General features: G+C 36.8%; 1 protein-coding gene across 1 annotated transcript; it reads right to left on the reverse strand.

The window, feature by feature from the left end:
• Positions 1–76: 76 nt before the first annotated feature.
• Positions 77–15126, reverse strand: FBXO30 (F-box protein 30). The gene is made up of 3 exons (XM_010851495.1): positions 14963–15126; positions 4825–6874; positions 77–1452 (listed from the first exon to the last, which is right to left on the reverse strand). The coding sequence occupies exons 2-3, from the start codon at positions 6856–6858 to the stop codon at positions 1249–1251; spliced, it is 2238 nt and encodes a 745-aa protein (XP_010849797.1). The 5' UTR covers positions 6859–6874; positions 14963–15126; the 3' UTR covers positions 77–1248.
• Between the last annotated feature and the right edge of the window lie 67 nt (positions 15127–15193).

Genomic DNA, 15193 nt, shown 5'->3' on the forward strand with positions numbered 1-15193 from the left:
ACGTTGCAGTCTATAGGGTCGCATAGAATTAGACAAGACTGAGCGACTGAACTGAATGTAATGAAAACACCATGTAAATAATTGTAAATATAATGTAGTAGTAGTGTAATGTTAGTTGTTCAGTCATGTCTGACTCTTTGCGACCCCATGTACTGTAGCTTGCCAGGCTCCTCTGTCCATGGAATTCTTCAGACAGGAATACTGGAGTGGGTGGCCATTTCCTTCTCCAGGGGATCTTCCTGATCCATGGATCAAACCATGTCTCCTGCATTGCAGGCAGATACTTTACCGTCTGAGCCACCAGGAAAGCCCAAATATAATGTAAGTGCTATGTAAATAGTTGAAGATGAGTGGCAAATTCAAGTTGTGTTTTTTGGAATTTCATGGAATTTTTTTTTTCCAAACATTTTCCATCCTTTGATTGAATCCATGGATATCCAGATATGAAGGGTCGACTGTATTTTCTTCTCTCCAAATATCAAATTCCTAGCAAATATATACAATTTCAAATTAAATTCACAGGCTTTTTTTGGGTTTGATTTTGCTTTAACCTGTCATGTAACATATTGCTATGAGTCTTTGGATGTGGCATCTAATCAAAAAAAGGTGCAAATGGTAACTCTCTGTATGAGAGGTGTAAATACAAAAGGAGACAATATTTTTGTGGATTATTTTTAAAACACGATAAATGGCATTATCAACATCATTCACGATTTAAATATTATGTTTACATTACAGATCATTTCCATATCAACAATTATGTAACGGGAACACTAGAAAATAAAAATTTTATAATGTTTTTATGCAGTGCTTAAGCAACTGAATGTTTTATCTGAAGAGCCTATGATGTAAAAATCAGAATCAAAGTTTTGCTTTTTGAATGCATGGGTTGTAACCCACAGAAAATGAGGAGTAAATTGTTTGGTCAGGATCTTGTTAGTTTAAGAAGCAACAAATGTAAGAACCAAAATATGCACACCATTAAAAATACTAATTCTGAAAATTATGTAGCCAAAAATTAAATCACCCTGTCCAGCAAGTTCCAAAAAATTCACACATTTCAAATATTAAGGCAACTTTTTCCCAACTAATCAGTACTTTATAAAAATATATGTCACTTCAAAACATTATATACATAGTGACAATAAATTTAGCTAGTTGTAATCTTTAATACATTAATAAGGTGTCACATATTACAAAGAAATTATACTAGGAGCTTGCATGTATGTGCAAGTGGAATTTGACTTTTTAAAGTACAGGTTTTAAAACTGAGCGAAGTGAACGTCCTTCTTTAGTGAGTTCTCGTGTCACGCACATACACGGCAGTGGGATCGCTTCCTCCCGCTTCTCTACAATGTTGTAACTGCACTTCTTCAGGTGGTCAGCCATGCTCAGGATATCAGCAAACTTCCATTCATCGACAGAACAAAATGCAGTACTGAATCGCCATACCTAGAACAAAATTCTACTTCAGATTTAAACCAGCCAATTTATAAGAATTAAAACATATTTCTTGCTCGAACTACATTCATTTCTGTTATGAGAAATAAGTTTCAGGTGGCTTGCTACGAAATTCGTTTTGATACAAATCTTTTTATTAAATATTTATAAGATAACTTCTATGACATTATGACTTTAAGAAATCTAATAACAAAAAAGAAAAAAACTTAGCATTAAAAAATCATATCCAACCTAGCTTATTAAGCAAGTTTTAATTTCTATAGAACATTTAGAGTCACTTCCTAAAATAACATATACTGTACTAGATTTTCATCCTACCCAAAGGACTATGTATATAGGAGATATTGATAATACAAGTGTTTTTTCTCCAAAAATATGTCCATTACACCATATGAAGTATACTAAAAAACACTCTAGGATACTGTGCAGAGGAACCTTTCTCTTCACTATTTATAAATAGTAAAGGCATTTAGTAATACTGACGAATACACGTACTTCAATGTTTTTGGAAATTTTTATAGAACTTTTTGTAAAATGAACAGTTCTTAATTCCATATCATTATAGAATGCATTTCTGGGAAAAAATGCACCTAAGAACTTTTGGAGAAGGCTTTCTCGACAAGATAAGGTCTGAAGAATAAGCAGGATATACCAAGGAGATGACGATCACAAGCTCCAGAAACAGGTTCCCAGGTCTGAATCCAAGGACAAGTTACTTAACCAGTTTTTTTTAATCCATAAATAGGGACAGTAGATTAAATAAACTAATAAAAGTGCACACTGTCTACACATTTCAAGCATTCAAACGGACGTTTCAGGGACAGTGTACTCAAACACCTTAAGGCAAGAAGAAAACATTCAACAACTACTAGTAAATTCCATGGCTGGAATGGAAACTGAAGAGGCAAGTAAGGACAAAATTATGAAAACTCTTAAATGTTTCATTAAGGAATCTGGCCCTAACCCAGGGCAATGGACAGACATTTTAAAAGGGTTTAAGCACTACAGCGTAAGAACTGTATTCAAGAAATTATTTACCACTCTACGTCTTCTACAGGCAATATGTTGGAGAGGGACTCAGTTGGAAACAGAAGCCCAGTAAGGAAGTGGCTGCTATAGTAACCCAGAAGAGAGCGGCAGGCAGGACCAATCAGGGAAACAGCAGTAGAAAAGGGAAGTGAACCTGAGGGGCGTGAAGAAGGGGGACAGCAGGACTGTGTGAATACCAGGAGAAGGGAATAAAGGGGGGAAAGGGGCTAACCTTAACTCCCAAATTCCTAGTTTAGGCCACTTAAGAGATGCTAATGCAACTTTCTGAGATTAAGAGGGGTAGAGAAATGGAGTAGGCTGGATAAGCTGAGTTTACTGAAGATAATCAAATGGAGATGTCCAGTAGGTGCCTATATATAATGACCTGGAATTCAGAGGAGAAGATGGCCAGGGATATACACATGTAAGCAATTTGTATAAATGATGGCAATTTAAACTCCACGAGTAGATGACATTTTCTGTAGTGACAGAATCCCCAGAAAATATTTCACCTCATAGATCAATACTAGTGGGCAAGGACAAAAAGGGACCATGCTCTGAGTGTCCCAGCCCAATGGCAGCAATACACCAAATCATGTAGTAAATGAAGACAAACACATGCTCACATATACACAGCAACTATGAAATTTTCTACATAAAATAATTAATGTGCTCATTTACTGGTCAAAGTTTCAGGAGAGCACAGAAGCAGATGCAAAATTCTCAAAAACTGGAGCAATGAAAAAAAACAAAACAAAACTGGAGCAATGAGTAAAAATAAGAGAAAACCTAAGGGTGGTAAAAACAAAGTACCCAGAAATATGACCCCTGTTCAACCAATATGAAGGTTATTAAAGTTTTTTGTACTTTATGAAATCAAAGTTTCATTTTATAAATGCTCTAAAATGAAAAAACACTTTCAATCAAAGACAGTTGTAATGCCTTCTAGTTTCTACTGGATAGTGCCTCAAACAGAAGCTGGCAAAAATAAGATATCACACAAGGAAAATGGTGGAGCTAGGCTTTGTTCCCAGACCTGCCCAAATCTCCTGGTCAAGCTTCCAATCTTCAACACACCCTTGTTCCGTGCTAAACCCACAGTCCCCACCACCACCACCAAATCCTACTGCCTTTATTTCACTGCAAGCCATCTCCACATCCATCCATTTTGTTTTCTATATCCCAAATTGACACTGTCAAACTGTGGTGATACAGAAGAAGATTTTTGAGAGTCCCTTTGACTGTAAGAAGACCTAATTAGTCAATCCTAAAGGAAATCAACCCTGAATACTCATTGGAAGGACTGATGCCAAAGCCCCAATACTTTGGCCACTTGATGTGAAGAGACAACTCACTGGAAAAGATCCTGATGCTGGGAAAGACTGAAGGCAAAAGGAGAAGTGGGCAGCAGAGGATGAGATGGTTGGATGGCATCACAGACTCAATGGACATGAATTTGGGCAAACTCTGGGAGATAGTGAAGGACAGGGAAGCCTGGCCTGCTGCAGTCTATGGGGCTGCAATGTGTCAGATGCAACTTAGGGACTGAACAACATACCCCAAATACTCCACTGGTCACCTGCTAGTAGGAGACTTTTTTTTCATGTCTCCTTGTTTAAGTTTTACTTGTAACAACCAAGTTCTAAGAAAGAAAGGGCTAAGAATGTACAGAAGCTGCCAACTGCAAGCAATTAAAAAGAAACCTTCTCCTTGATTCCTCCATCATCCTACAGTGCAAATGTTTCAGATGGAGCCCAAATTAGAAAGAAGGTGGTTAATATGGACTCAAGCAAAGGGAGTTGTTTCAGAAGAAGTAGGAACAGAACCCCTCAACTGAAGAACTACAAGTGGCCTCTGTCATATGACATTAGAATCTAGTTCTAGGATGTCTGCAGTAAATATGTGATTATGACTAACAATTCTAACAATGTATTCACATTTTTATTAATTATCTTTATAAAAAAGTTTGTCATCATACTGAATTATTTTTAAGGATGGTCAATTTCACAATGGGTTTCCCAGGTGGCGTTAGTGGTAAAGAACCTGCGTGTCAGTGCAGGAAACATTAAGAGACACAGGTTTGATCCCTGGGTCGGAAGATCCCCTGGAGGAGGGCACAGCAACCCACTCCAGTACTCTTGCCTGAAGAATCCCATGGACAGAGGAGCCTGGCGGGCTACAGTCCATAGGGTCACAAAGAGATGGACATGACTAAAGCAACTTAGCATGCATGCATGCAATTTCACAACAAGGATGATCAATTTCACAGCAACAACATTATTAAGTGCCTATTATATGTCAAATATGGGGTTGATACAATTAAATGACACCAACCTTTTCTTTTATCTGCCATGACGAATTTCCTTCTGGATACTTCTTTTTCCCCCACTGAAGTATGACCATTCCACGAGACTGGAGAAGACTGCCACACACATCCCTCATTAACTTGGATACACATGAGAGCTGGCATAAGCTGAAGCCATCGAGAAATCCTGCAATATGTTGCAGGACTTCAAAAGGAAGACTACTTAGATGGTCACTATGTAAACCCAGCACACAGTTTCTAGCAGGCTCTACTAACACTGTAGATACAGACGGCTGAACTCCAAATGACCGCAAATGGTGGTCATGTATAATCTTTGCTCCTTGTGTTGATGGACAAAATCTACGCTGTGAATAGGTACAACCATAATATGCTAAAGGACACCTCTGTTCCATCCAGCCATTGAGTCCAGCATGAATGTCACCATGCACGTTCTTAAAATGTGATGAAAATTCTTTTCTTCTAAATAATTGTCCACAAACAAATGTAAACATTGGACGCTGCTTGGGCTGGTACCTAGCGACACATTCCAATACTAAGTCCAGCCCCAGTGTCTGAAAAGGGCTTGGATTTGAAAGCTGTGGGTTGGCATGATCGCAAGCTGAAGCTGAAGCTATTTCCCCAACCATTGTATCTGTAGCTAAAATGGTAGATGGAAGTGAAAAAGTCTGAGTCCCAAAGTCAACATGATAAACATCAGCCATGCGACTATCAGATATACCCCTCCCACCTGGAGAATCTCCTAGACAAAACAGTAATGCTGCTGTGATCAGATCTATTCCTTGGAGACCCATTGGATCTTCCGCAACTTCCAAATCTGATGTATCTACTGCTTTATCTTCCTTTGGTTTAGACCAACATGAATTCGAAAGAAATTTGAATGAAGGAGGGTGACTGAAAGATAAGACATCCACATTCCGTAGGTCCCCTAAGTCTACTTTTTTCCAACACAAGTCTTCATCATCATCTGGCATGAGGATATGCTGAACCGTGCCATTAGGCAAAGCATTAGGTGGTATTACTTCCCGAACTTGTGCTGCTACTAAAAGTGAACTAGAAGGTTCTGAAGAGCCACCTGATGCTACACATTCTCCATTTGTTAAGTTACTTTGTTTTGAGTCAGTATGTAAATCCTGGTTCTGCTCAATGACCTGTGCACATATATCTTCCAAAGGAAAGCCATTACAAAGAGCAGAAGTGCCATAAGAACTGGCATTAAAGTCACATAATAAATCACTTGAACCATTTTGCTCCAACTGGGCATTCTGACTCGTGTCCTTATGGTCAATTCCACCTACTGCTCCCATCTCATCCTCATAAAGATGGTCCTGGTCTTTCTGGTTTCTATTCTGTAAGCCTTCTCTGGCTTTTTGCTCTTCATTCATTTCATTTAGGGAAGCACAAAGACTCGTACTTAGCATGCCAATGTCTCTTGTAGCAGTATTCAGAATATCTAAAGCAGCAGCCAAACTTCGGGTTGTTTCAACAGTAGCTTGATAAAGTGCACCATAAGATTCTTCATCAACTGACACCAAACCATTAGTATGTGGTATTTCTGAGACACTTGGTTTAACTGAGATCTGTTCTCTAGGTTCTGACACTTTATCAGTTGCTTTTGACATCATGGTGGCTACTTTGAGAGATTCTAAGAGCATCCGTTGGTCTTGAAGGGCCAAGGCCATGTCTAATTGTGCCACTTCATCAACATCTCTGCTTAGATTTTCATATGATTTCCGGTCTGCATAACTAACTGGCCATCGGTTCCATTCCATGGTACAGCACACCACACTTGCAGGGCACGTTTCTAGATGTTCAGCAACTTTATTTCGAGCCATTGTAAATGGACATCCAAAGTCACTATTTAAGCAAGGCACTCGTTCAAATGGACATAAAAGTCGATGCTCATCAGCCTTACATGCATGGAAAACTGCTCCACAAACCAATGGACAACCAATCAAGTCACAGGAAATCCCAGGCTCTGGTCTTGTCATACATCGTCTACTGACACAATTAACGCAGTGCGAATGCTGCAGCTCCTCCTCCATGATGGCCAGTCCAGCTCTGGTTATTGAGATGGAAAAGAAATAAGATGTTAGGCAAAAAGCAGTTGGTTTTTAAAACAATGTTTTAAGAATAAAAATCAAATCATGAAGGTATATTGGCTTATACGGAATGAAATACATAAAATAAACATTTAACGAGTTTATGTTACATATAATTGATCTATCTTGAACCGACTTAAGAAATCAACTCAAGAAGTCAAAAATTCATTTTTACATAACACATAACAATCTGCTCAAAAGGCCAAACGTTTCAAAATATAATACTTAAATTCTAGTACATTGTTTAGTATATAAATTAATGTCAAAAACAAGTTAATACATATTTAACTTCGAGATTTCAGAGAACACTTGTATCTTTTTACATTTTAATTAAACTGATTATAATGTACCCCACATTGCACAGACCTCATCATATTCCTAAAATAATCTAAATTTCATGAAAATACTTAACTAGAATCTGATTAGAAGTTTTCTTTATATTCTTTCTAAATACATAAATTCAGATTTCAGCTATTGACCTCTCCTTCTACATATGCCTTAAGAAATTCTGTAACAAATCAAGAGAGTAAGCCTTATTATTAATAAAACATAGAGGGCACTTAACCAAAAAATATAAGTTCTAGCTCCAGTTCTGTGACAGTGGGCAAATCACTTACTTCTGAGGGCCATGGTTTCCATTCATTTATTCAACACTTATTTATTGCTTAACTGCCATGTACCATGTGTTTGGTATGGCAATATAAAGATTAGGAGACACAGTGCCACTTTTCAAGGAGCTACAGCACAAGATCAGAGATGAAAGTAAAGTCATGCCACTTTTTAATATGATTAACACGACAGAGAAAATAATCAATATGAGAAGAGAGTAGAGAAGAATTCACAGCAGTCTTGAAAGATGAGAAGTCTTAAGCATAGGAGGGTAGGGTTAGAAAGGAAGAAGGGTATTCAATGCTGAAGTAACAGCATATGCAAATACACAACGCAAAAACTGGCAAAACATGCTGAGGGGCCCTCAAGTCTCCCAGTGTTGTTGGCTCACAGGTGACATGCAAAGTACCTGTGAGAGATGAGGCCAGACAGGAATAAGACAGATCACGGAAAGTGTGCTGTATGTTATTCTAAAGCGTTCAGGCTTCAAGTAGTTAGAAATCACTGAGGATTTTAAGCAAAGAAATAGCAGCCATAAAATAACATGAAAGGATTACAGATAACTAATGGTTTTCCCTGCTTTTATCAAGAAAAGTTTCATACACAGAGAAAGCACTGCCACAATGCACCGATTTAAATTATAATTACTAAGCCTATTCAATGTCTTCTTTTCTGTAAATCTTCAACTTCTTTAATGGCTTGTTCCTATTAGCAGCAAAAACTTAGAAGACTATTTCTTCTTTAAACCCTAAGTAATAAAGCAGTATCTTGCTTTTGCTACTACTTTGTCCTATTCACTCAAGCTTTCAAAAGAAAAGCAACAAATAAACAAAGCCTGTTAACGTCCCATGTACTCTTCAGCCCTCTAACATGGCTTTATTTTTACAACCACTCATTAAAACCGCTGCATCAAGATTCCCAGTGCTAAATTCAAAGGGCATTTTTTCCAGACCTCATCTTTTTAGCCATTACATCACTTTGTTGACTAATTCCTCCTCCTTTCCGAACTACTATCTTTCTTTAGTTTCTATGATCTCACATTTCCCTGCTTTTCCCCCTATTTCTGGTTATTCCTTAATCTTTTCTTCTAAAATATTTCTCTTCTTCAAGGATCCATGTTCTTTCTGGTTCAATCTATACATTCTCCCAGGGTGCTCTCAATTTCTCAAAAGCTTCAATTGCCATTTATATGCTGAAAACTTATCTGTACCTCCTGCCCAGATCCCTCGTCCAAACTTCAGATCTCTACAGCTACGTACTTACTATATACCTCCACTTGCATATGGCACAGGTAACTCACCTCAAAATTCCCCAAATTAATAATTTCCTGGATAAGAAGCCAATTTTTAGCCTATTTTCTTCACTTCAGTGCATAAGAGATTGCTAGCTCTTTCAATATTTTTTTCCATAAATTCAAATCTTGCATCTAGGTGGCTAATGTAAAATAATTATTCCCCAGATAGCTATTTCTTTGTCTCTAGGACAGACTTAATTTTCCTCAAACTCAAATAGCAAAGTTTTTTTTTTTTTTTTGCTATTTGACAGAGTTTTTGTTGATTAAGCAGCAAAGTTCTGAGTTGATATTATGGTATGTACTGATGCCAGGGACAGAAGAAAACAAGGCACACATTTATCAACAAAACTACATTTTAAAATGTTTTTAAAAGTTACAAATCATGAATACTTCTGAATGTTTATCCCTATGAAATTTAAAGCCAAGGAAATGACCTATAAATTAAAGATATACTGCTAAAGGGGTCAAAATAGAACAAATGACAGGCTACTGATGACATCTGTAACTTATGCAGAGAAACTTTAATAAGAAGACAAATTTTACTGAATGATTAGATTGTGAAAACAGCTGCAGCTTTCTTATTTTGCAACAACTAGACTGAGTTCATCTCACATGCTGAAGGTTATAAACTTGACTGTTACTAAGAGAGAAACCTAAAAATACAAGCAGTTCCAACAGAAGTGACCCATGCTCTCAGAACTAATAGGAACACTTTATGTTACATGCACATCACATGACCACACCAGACAGAACACATCTCAAAACATCCCTTAATTCAGATGTGTTTAAAATAGCAACTGTTACAAACAACTGAGTTAATGCATAACAGCAACAACTTTAAAAGGCTGAAGTAGAAGGCTCTCAAGGTTCAAAATAAATAGACTCCTCCACACTATTCCTCCTTTGGACAAATGTTTAAAAAAATAATAAATACAAGTATCCACAGCGGTAAGTCCATAACATTTATTATTTATTGAAGTAGGCCTAAAGGAAAAAGGAACATTAACTAGGTACTCTATCCTTCTTGGTATTAATATATACCATGTTAATGTCACTTAATCCTTGTAACAGCCCAGAGAAAACTGAGGTACAGAAGGGCTAAGTGACTTACCCAAGGTCATCTACCTAGTAAGTGGCAGAGCTAGGACTGCAATCTATATCTGATCAATATATACGGACAAAAACAGATATGCTTACTTACAAAAGTTTAAGAAAATAAGACAGCACTTCAGTAACCAGTGATGCAATTTTAAGATGTTATTTGAGGAATGGAGGTTACACAACTTTGCTTTGCTTGTAGTTTATCCCAGCACTTAATCACTCTTGTGGTCAAGAAAGTCTTCTTGGTCCTTTCTAATTATAATAGCACATTACTTTGCTTTGAACATTAGTGTTTTACTAAATTATTTTTTTAAAAACTTACATATGTAATGCTCAATATAAATGTACAAAACAGTACAAATTTACTGTTTGTAAACTGAGCTGTTTACTCAAAACAGTTATACAAAGAAGCAATCAAGTTTAAGTCAATTTTACAATTAAATATATTAAGAAATAAGATTTTTAAGAATGCACTAGACAATACCCAAAGAGTATTCTCAGGTATTCTTTCAAAATTTAAAACTTTCAGATCCATCCTCTTTCAAAATCGCTATTATCAAATTAAATATGCCTCCAAAAAGTATTTCACAATCGCTCAGGAATTCTATGAAACAAGTTTAAAATGTTGATTCCTGATTTATCAGTTGAACAGTGACACAGCAGGTCCGGCAGAAAACATATTGTTACAACTGAGCTTCAAGCTCAAGATGAGCTTAATTTAAAACTCCCCAATATTAAGTTTTTTAAAAAAACTCTAAACCAGAATCTTAATCTTCCAAATAACATATCTATTTACACTTAAAGTTGAATGACTGGAAAAAGTTTCATTAGACTGCAAAATATTGTAAATGATTAAATGCTTTACAATAGTTTCAATTTTCTCCAACAGAAATTCTAGGCCAACTCATAATCTGAGGCTGATAAGTAATCCATAAAAACAATTTTAAGACATGGCATTTGCCCATACAGTGAAATGAGATCTTGTTATTTAAGGCTATTTCTAGACATAAAGATATTGCCTTCAAAAAAGAATTATTTTTCCAAATTCATTACAATACGTAGATAAATAAAGAACTGCAAATTAACTTGATTTTAAAATATGCTAAATCAAGTCATCCAAATATTCAACACAACTTGCTGCCTCAGGCTGATCTTAAGGTCTGCCTCTGACTCAAAGACAGACAGACACAGATACGGACACACACACACATACTCTCTCTCTCTCCTCCCCCCTTCCTGTTGTCTCAAATCTTTATCAGCTTAAATGGTACTTTTCCACAAACGCAAAGGCAAGGTAAGACACAGATTCCATATACTCATGTGTTCATCACACACAGCATTTTTCCTTGGTAATACCAGTCATGTTGCTCTTGCTGTTTAGTCACTAAGTCATGCCTGACTCTTTCATGACCCCATGGACTGTAGTCTGCCACGCTCCTCTGTCCATGGGATTTCCCAGGCAAGAATTCTGGAGTGAGTTTCCATTTCCTTCTCCAGGGGATCTCCAGTGTTCCTTGTATTCAAGATTGTGCCTTAATTAGAGCCTCGTTTATTAATATGAGTGAAATTATTATAGTACAAGAAATAACCAAATGGATTCCAAAACAATTCTTGATCCATGGAAAGCTACATACATCATAAAAACATACTTTATAAATCTATTATTAGTCAACCAGATTGAGTCAAAATCAAAAATTACTTCATTGTACCTTCTACAAAGTGTCAAAAGTATTCAAATATTTACTGAGCATCTAGGGCATATGTTCCAGGCATTATACGTGGAATAAGCTAAACTGTCCATCAAAAAAAGCAAATCAAAGGGAAAAATAAAGAAAATTAATTTCAATCTTCCATTGTTTAAAAAAATAATAACAAAAGGCACAGAAGGAAATGTTTAACTGTATATTTTCTTTAACTTTTTAATGAATCCTGCAGTCTGGTTAGTTTACTGACTATAGAGGGATGCAATTCAAAAAGAAAAGCAGAAATCAAGGTCTCCACATGTGTGCAGGTGACTAAGTACGCAGAGGGTGAGGAAAGGAAGTGTCATAAGTCTACTTCCTTAATATTACAATATGATATTAGACCTTTACTGACAAAGGTCCGTATATTAAAGCTATGGTTTTCCCAGTAGTCATGTATGGATGCGAGAGTTGGACCGTAAAGAAAGCTGAGTACCAAAGAACTGATGTTTTTGAACTGTGGTGTTGGAGAAGACTCTTGAGAGTCCCTTGGACTGCAAGGAGATCAGCCCAGTCCATCCTAAAGGAAAGCAGTCCTGAATATTCATTGGAAGGTCTGAGGCTGAAGTTCCAATACTTTGGCCACGTGATGTGAAGAACTGACTCATTGGAAAAGACTCTCATGCTGGGCAAGACTGAAGGTAGGAGGAGAAGGGAATGACAGAGGATGAGACGGTTGGATGGCATCACCAACTCGATGGATATGAGTTTGAGTAAGCTCTGGGAGTTGGTGATGGGCAGGGAAGCCTGGCGTGCTGCAGTCCATGGGATTGCAAAGAGTCGGACATGACTGAGCGACTGAACTGAATGATATTAGATTAAAAAAAAATTCCACTGAGACAATAAAATGTTGCTTCACTGAAAGGCTGAAATGGAACTACAGACAGACAGACTGGCTCATTAGTTAACCAGTAAGTCTATGACTGAAATTTCATATTTAGCAATCAGTTTTAACTCCTCCAGAGCAAGTCCCATGCTTACTGCATAGTCAGAGGTGCTACTGCACAATAAATACAAACACTGCTGCTGATTTACTGATAGGTGCACTCAGTTTGAAAGGCCATAATAAAAATATAACCTCAATTGGATATTTTACTTTATTGGTATAAAAAGGGGGGCTGGGATGACTAGCTAAGACTGAAAAATCCAAGATCATTAAACTCCCATCTCAAACTACCTGGCCTACTGATGAGTTCAAAATGGCTAAACTGGTTACACTGTATACATTCTTTTATTAAATTTTGGTTCTGCCTTTTTTTTTTTAATAGAATGATGACCTAATTATGTGGAATTTTGTTTTCAAGTTTTTACCCTTCCAGTTATGATATAATCAAAACATAAATCTTGCATTTCTAAATACGGTCATAGGTAACATATAGGTAACATCTCAAAGTGAAAATCCTAACTACTTGAAATTGTTCTCCACTAAATAAACAAAAGAAATTACTATAGACATATCAGAAATTAAAATAACAAATATTAATATTTAATATTCATACCAGAACCTATTTGAGTTGATACTCAGATAAAAATAATCCACCAGAATGGTGGAACTCAACTTATTACAACGGGCAGCATGGAACAGGGGAATGGGCTTCCAAGAACTCAGCTTTGTGACCGTGATGTAATTACTCTACTGTGAAAACCACCTTGTACTCTACAAAGGTTGGTTATAATTATTAGCGTGTCCAGTACGACACAAACAAGTATTGCTCAGAAGACAGATCACTTTACACAACAGACACACACACATGCACAAAACTTTATCTATATATATATATTTCTATATCAGGGCATTTATACTTATAAAGTTTATTAAAAACAATCATATGAGGATCTAATGCTAACATTACCCACTCTTAAAAAAAAAAGACAAACCTTTTTGGAAAAAGATTTCCAAAGACTGGGTTGTAATTGAGGCATGCTTATCTTGTATTTAACTATTGAGCTACCTATAGTGTAAAAACCACTAGTCCAAAGCCAATCTCACTTATTTCATCAAAAATAAATTTGAAATTAAATAATATTTTATAGCCTTTTGACTGAAGACTTGAACATTAATAAATTCTACAAATACCATGTCATTCCAAAGCATGTGCTAACTTCTTTTAATGAAACAAGCAGTCATGGTAACTTAGTTACAAGAGTTACCAAAACCACCCCAAATAGCATAAGGCTTATGCCATTAAAAGCCACATTTTAGTAACACAGCCTATCAAATAGTAAACACACATGAAACAAGACCTATTTTGGTGACCTTAAAGCACCTCTCTAACTATATACAGTATCCCAAAATATGTACTATTTTTCTTTAATAGCATATTAGGACATTTTGTTTATTAAAAAAAAAAAAAAGTCTCCAATGCTAGCCATACAAAAGTACTGGATTGAAATTAAATACCTAGTACACTTGGAATGCATAAAAGTTTGCCTATATCGGAAACTTCAGTTCTCTGATAACACTCTCAAAACTCCACCCACTAACAATTCCAGAATCACACATACACAAAAGAGCTATGTCACCGCATTAAAATACCAAATAAAAACAAATTAGCAACTTAAAAAGTTAGCAAAACATGTTATCCCCGATTAAACTTCTGTAGTAAGAAACAGTGACTAAGCATAAAGAACATGATTCAGCGAAAACTGTAAACTGAAAACCTGATCCCTTAGGAAAACCCTCATCTTACATTTTATGCTACTCTCTTCCCTCTTGGCCGTCAACAACTCTGGAAAAGCTTAAAAAATATGAGGAAATACAAAATCTGTTAATAGAATTTCTAGGACTCTAAAGGACACAAAAATGGATTGAAATGTAGCAAACAGAAATTAAAAGCTTAGAAAGCTTGGGGTTTTGTATGTAAAGTTTTAAGTTAATCTACACTGATACCAGAATGCCCATAAATAACTTCATCTTGGATCCGAGTCAACAAAGTAATTATGGAATAAAAGGTCAATTCCTTCCCAAGCATCTTTTATCCAAGACTTACGACATGGCTCAGAAAGAAAAACAAGACACAGGGAGAGCGGGGAATGGAGTACTAAAACCATGATAAACAAAACGCTGTTCTGGCTCTATTCTCTAAATACACGCGTAAAAAAACGCGCTCAAAGGAGATTACTTTGAATTCAACGTGCACGCTATGCTACCTTCCCAGCAATGCACTTCCACGAGACAGGACACAAACAACTTGGAAATGGTCATATCCCTCAGACCTATAAAATCAGGATATTCCTCTTAAACGAGGACTGAGGCTAAGACTAAGATCCTCTCACTTCCATGAATGGAAAAGTTACCAACTTCACTCATCCCGTGGAGACAGTCTGCGATGCCTCTCAGCATTACTTTCACCCGTCTGTTCCCAAACAAAGCAAGTTTCTAATCTGCAAAAGGGAAGAGAAGCCGGGTTTTCGAGGATCTTAGGGCTTCCTAAGTTTAACTCTGGCTTCTCCCCACCTACCCTCACCCACAGACCCGCGAGCCCGGGTGGCACCGAGGGGTCGGCCCGCGGGGTCTGAGGCGCCATTTGCC

Source organism: Bison bison, unplaced genomic scaffold (genome assembly GCF_000754665.1).
Source record: "Bison bison bison isolate TAMUID 2011002044 unplaced genomic scaffold, Bison_UMD1.0 scf7180017864303, whole genome shotgun sequence".
Taxonomy (NCBI): Eukaryota; Metazoa; Chordata; class Mammalia; order Artiodactyla; family Bovidae; genus Bison; species Bison bison.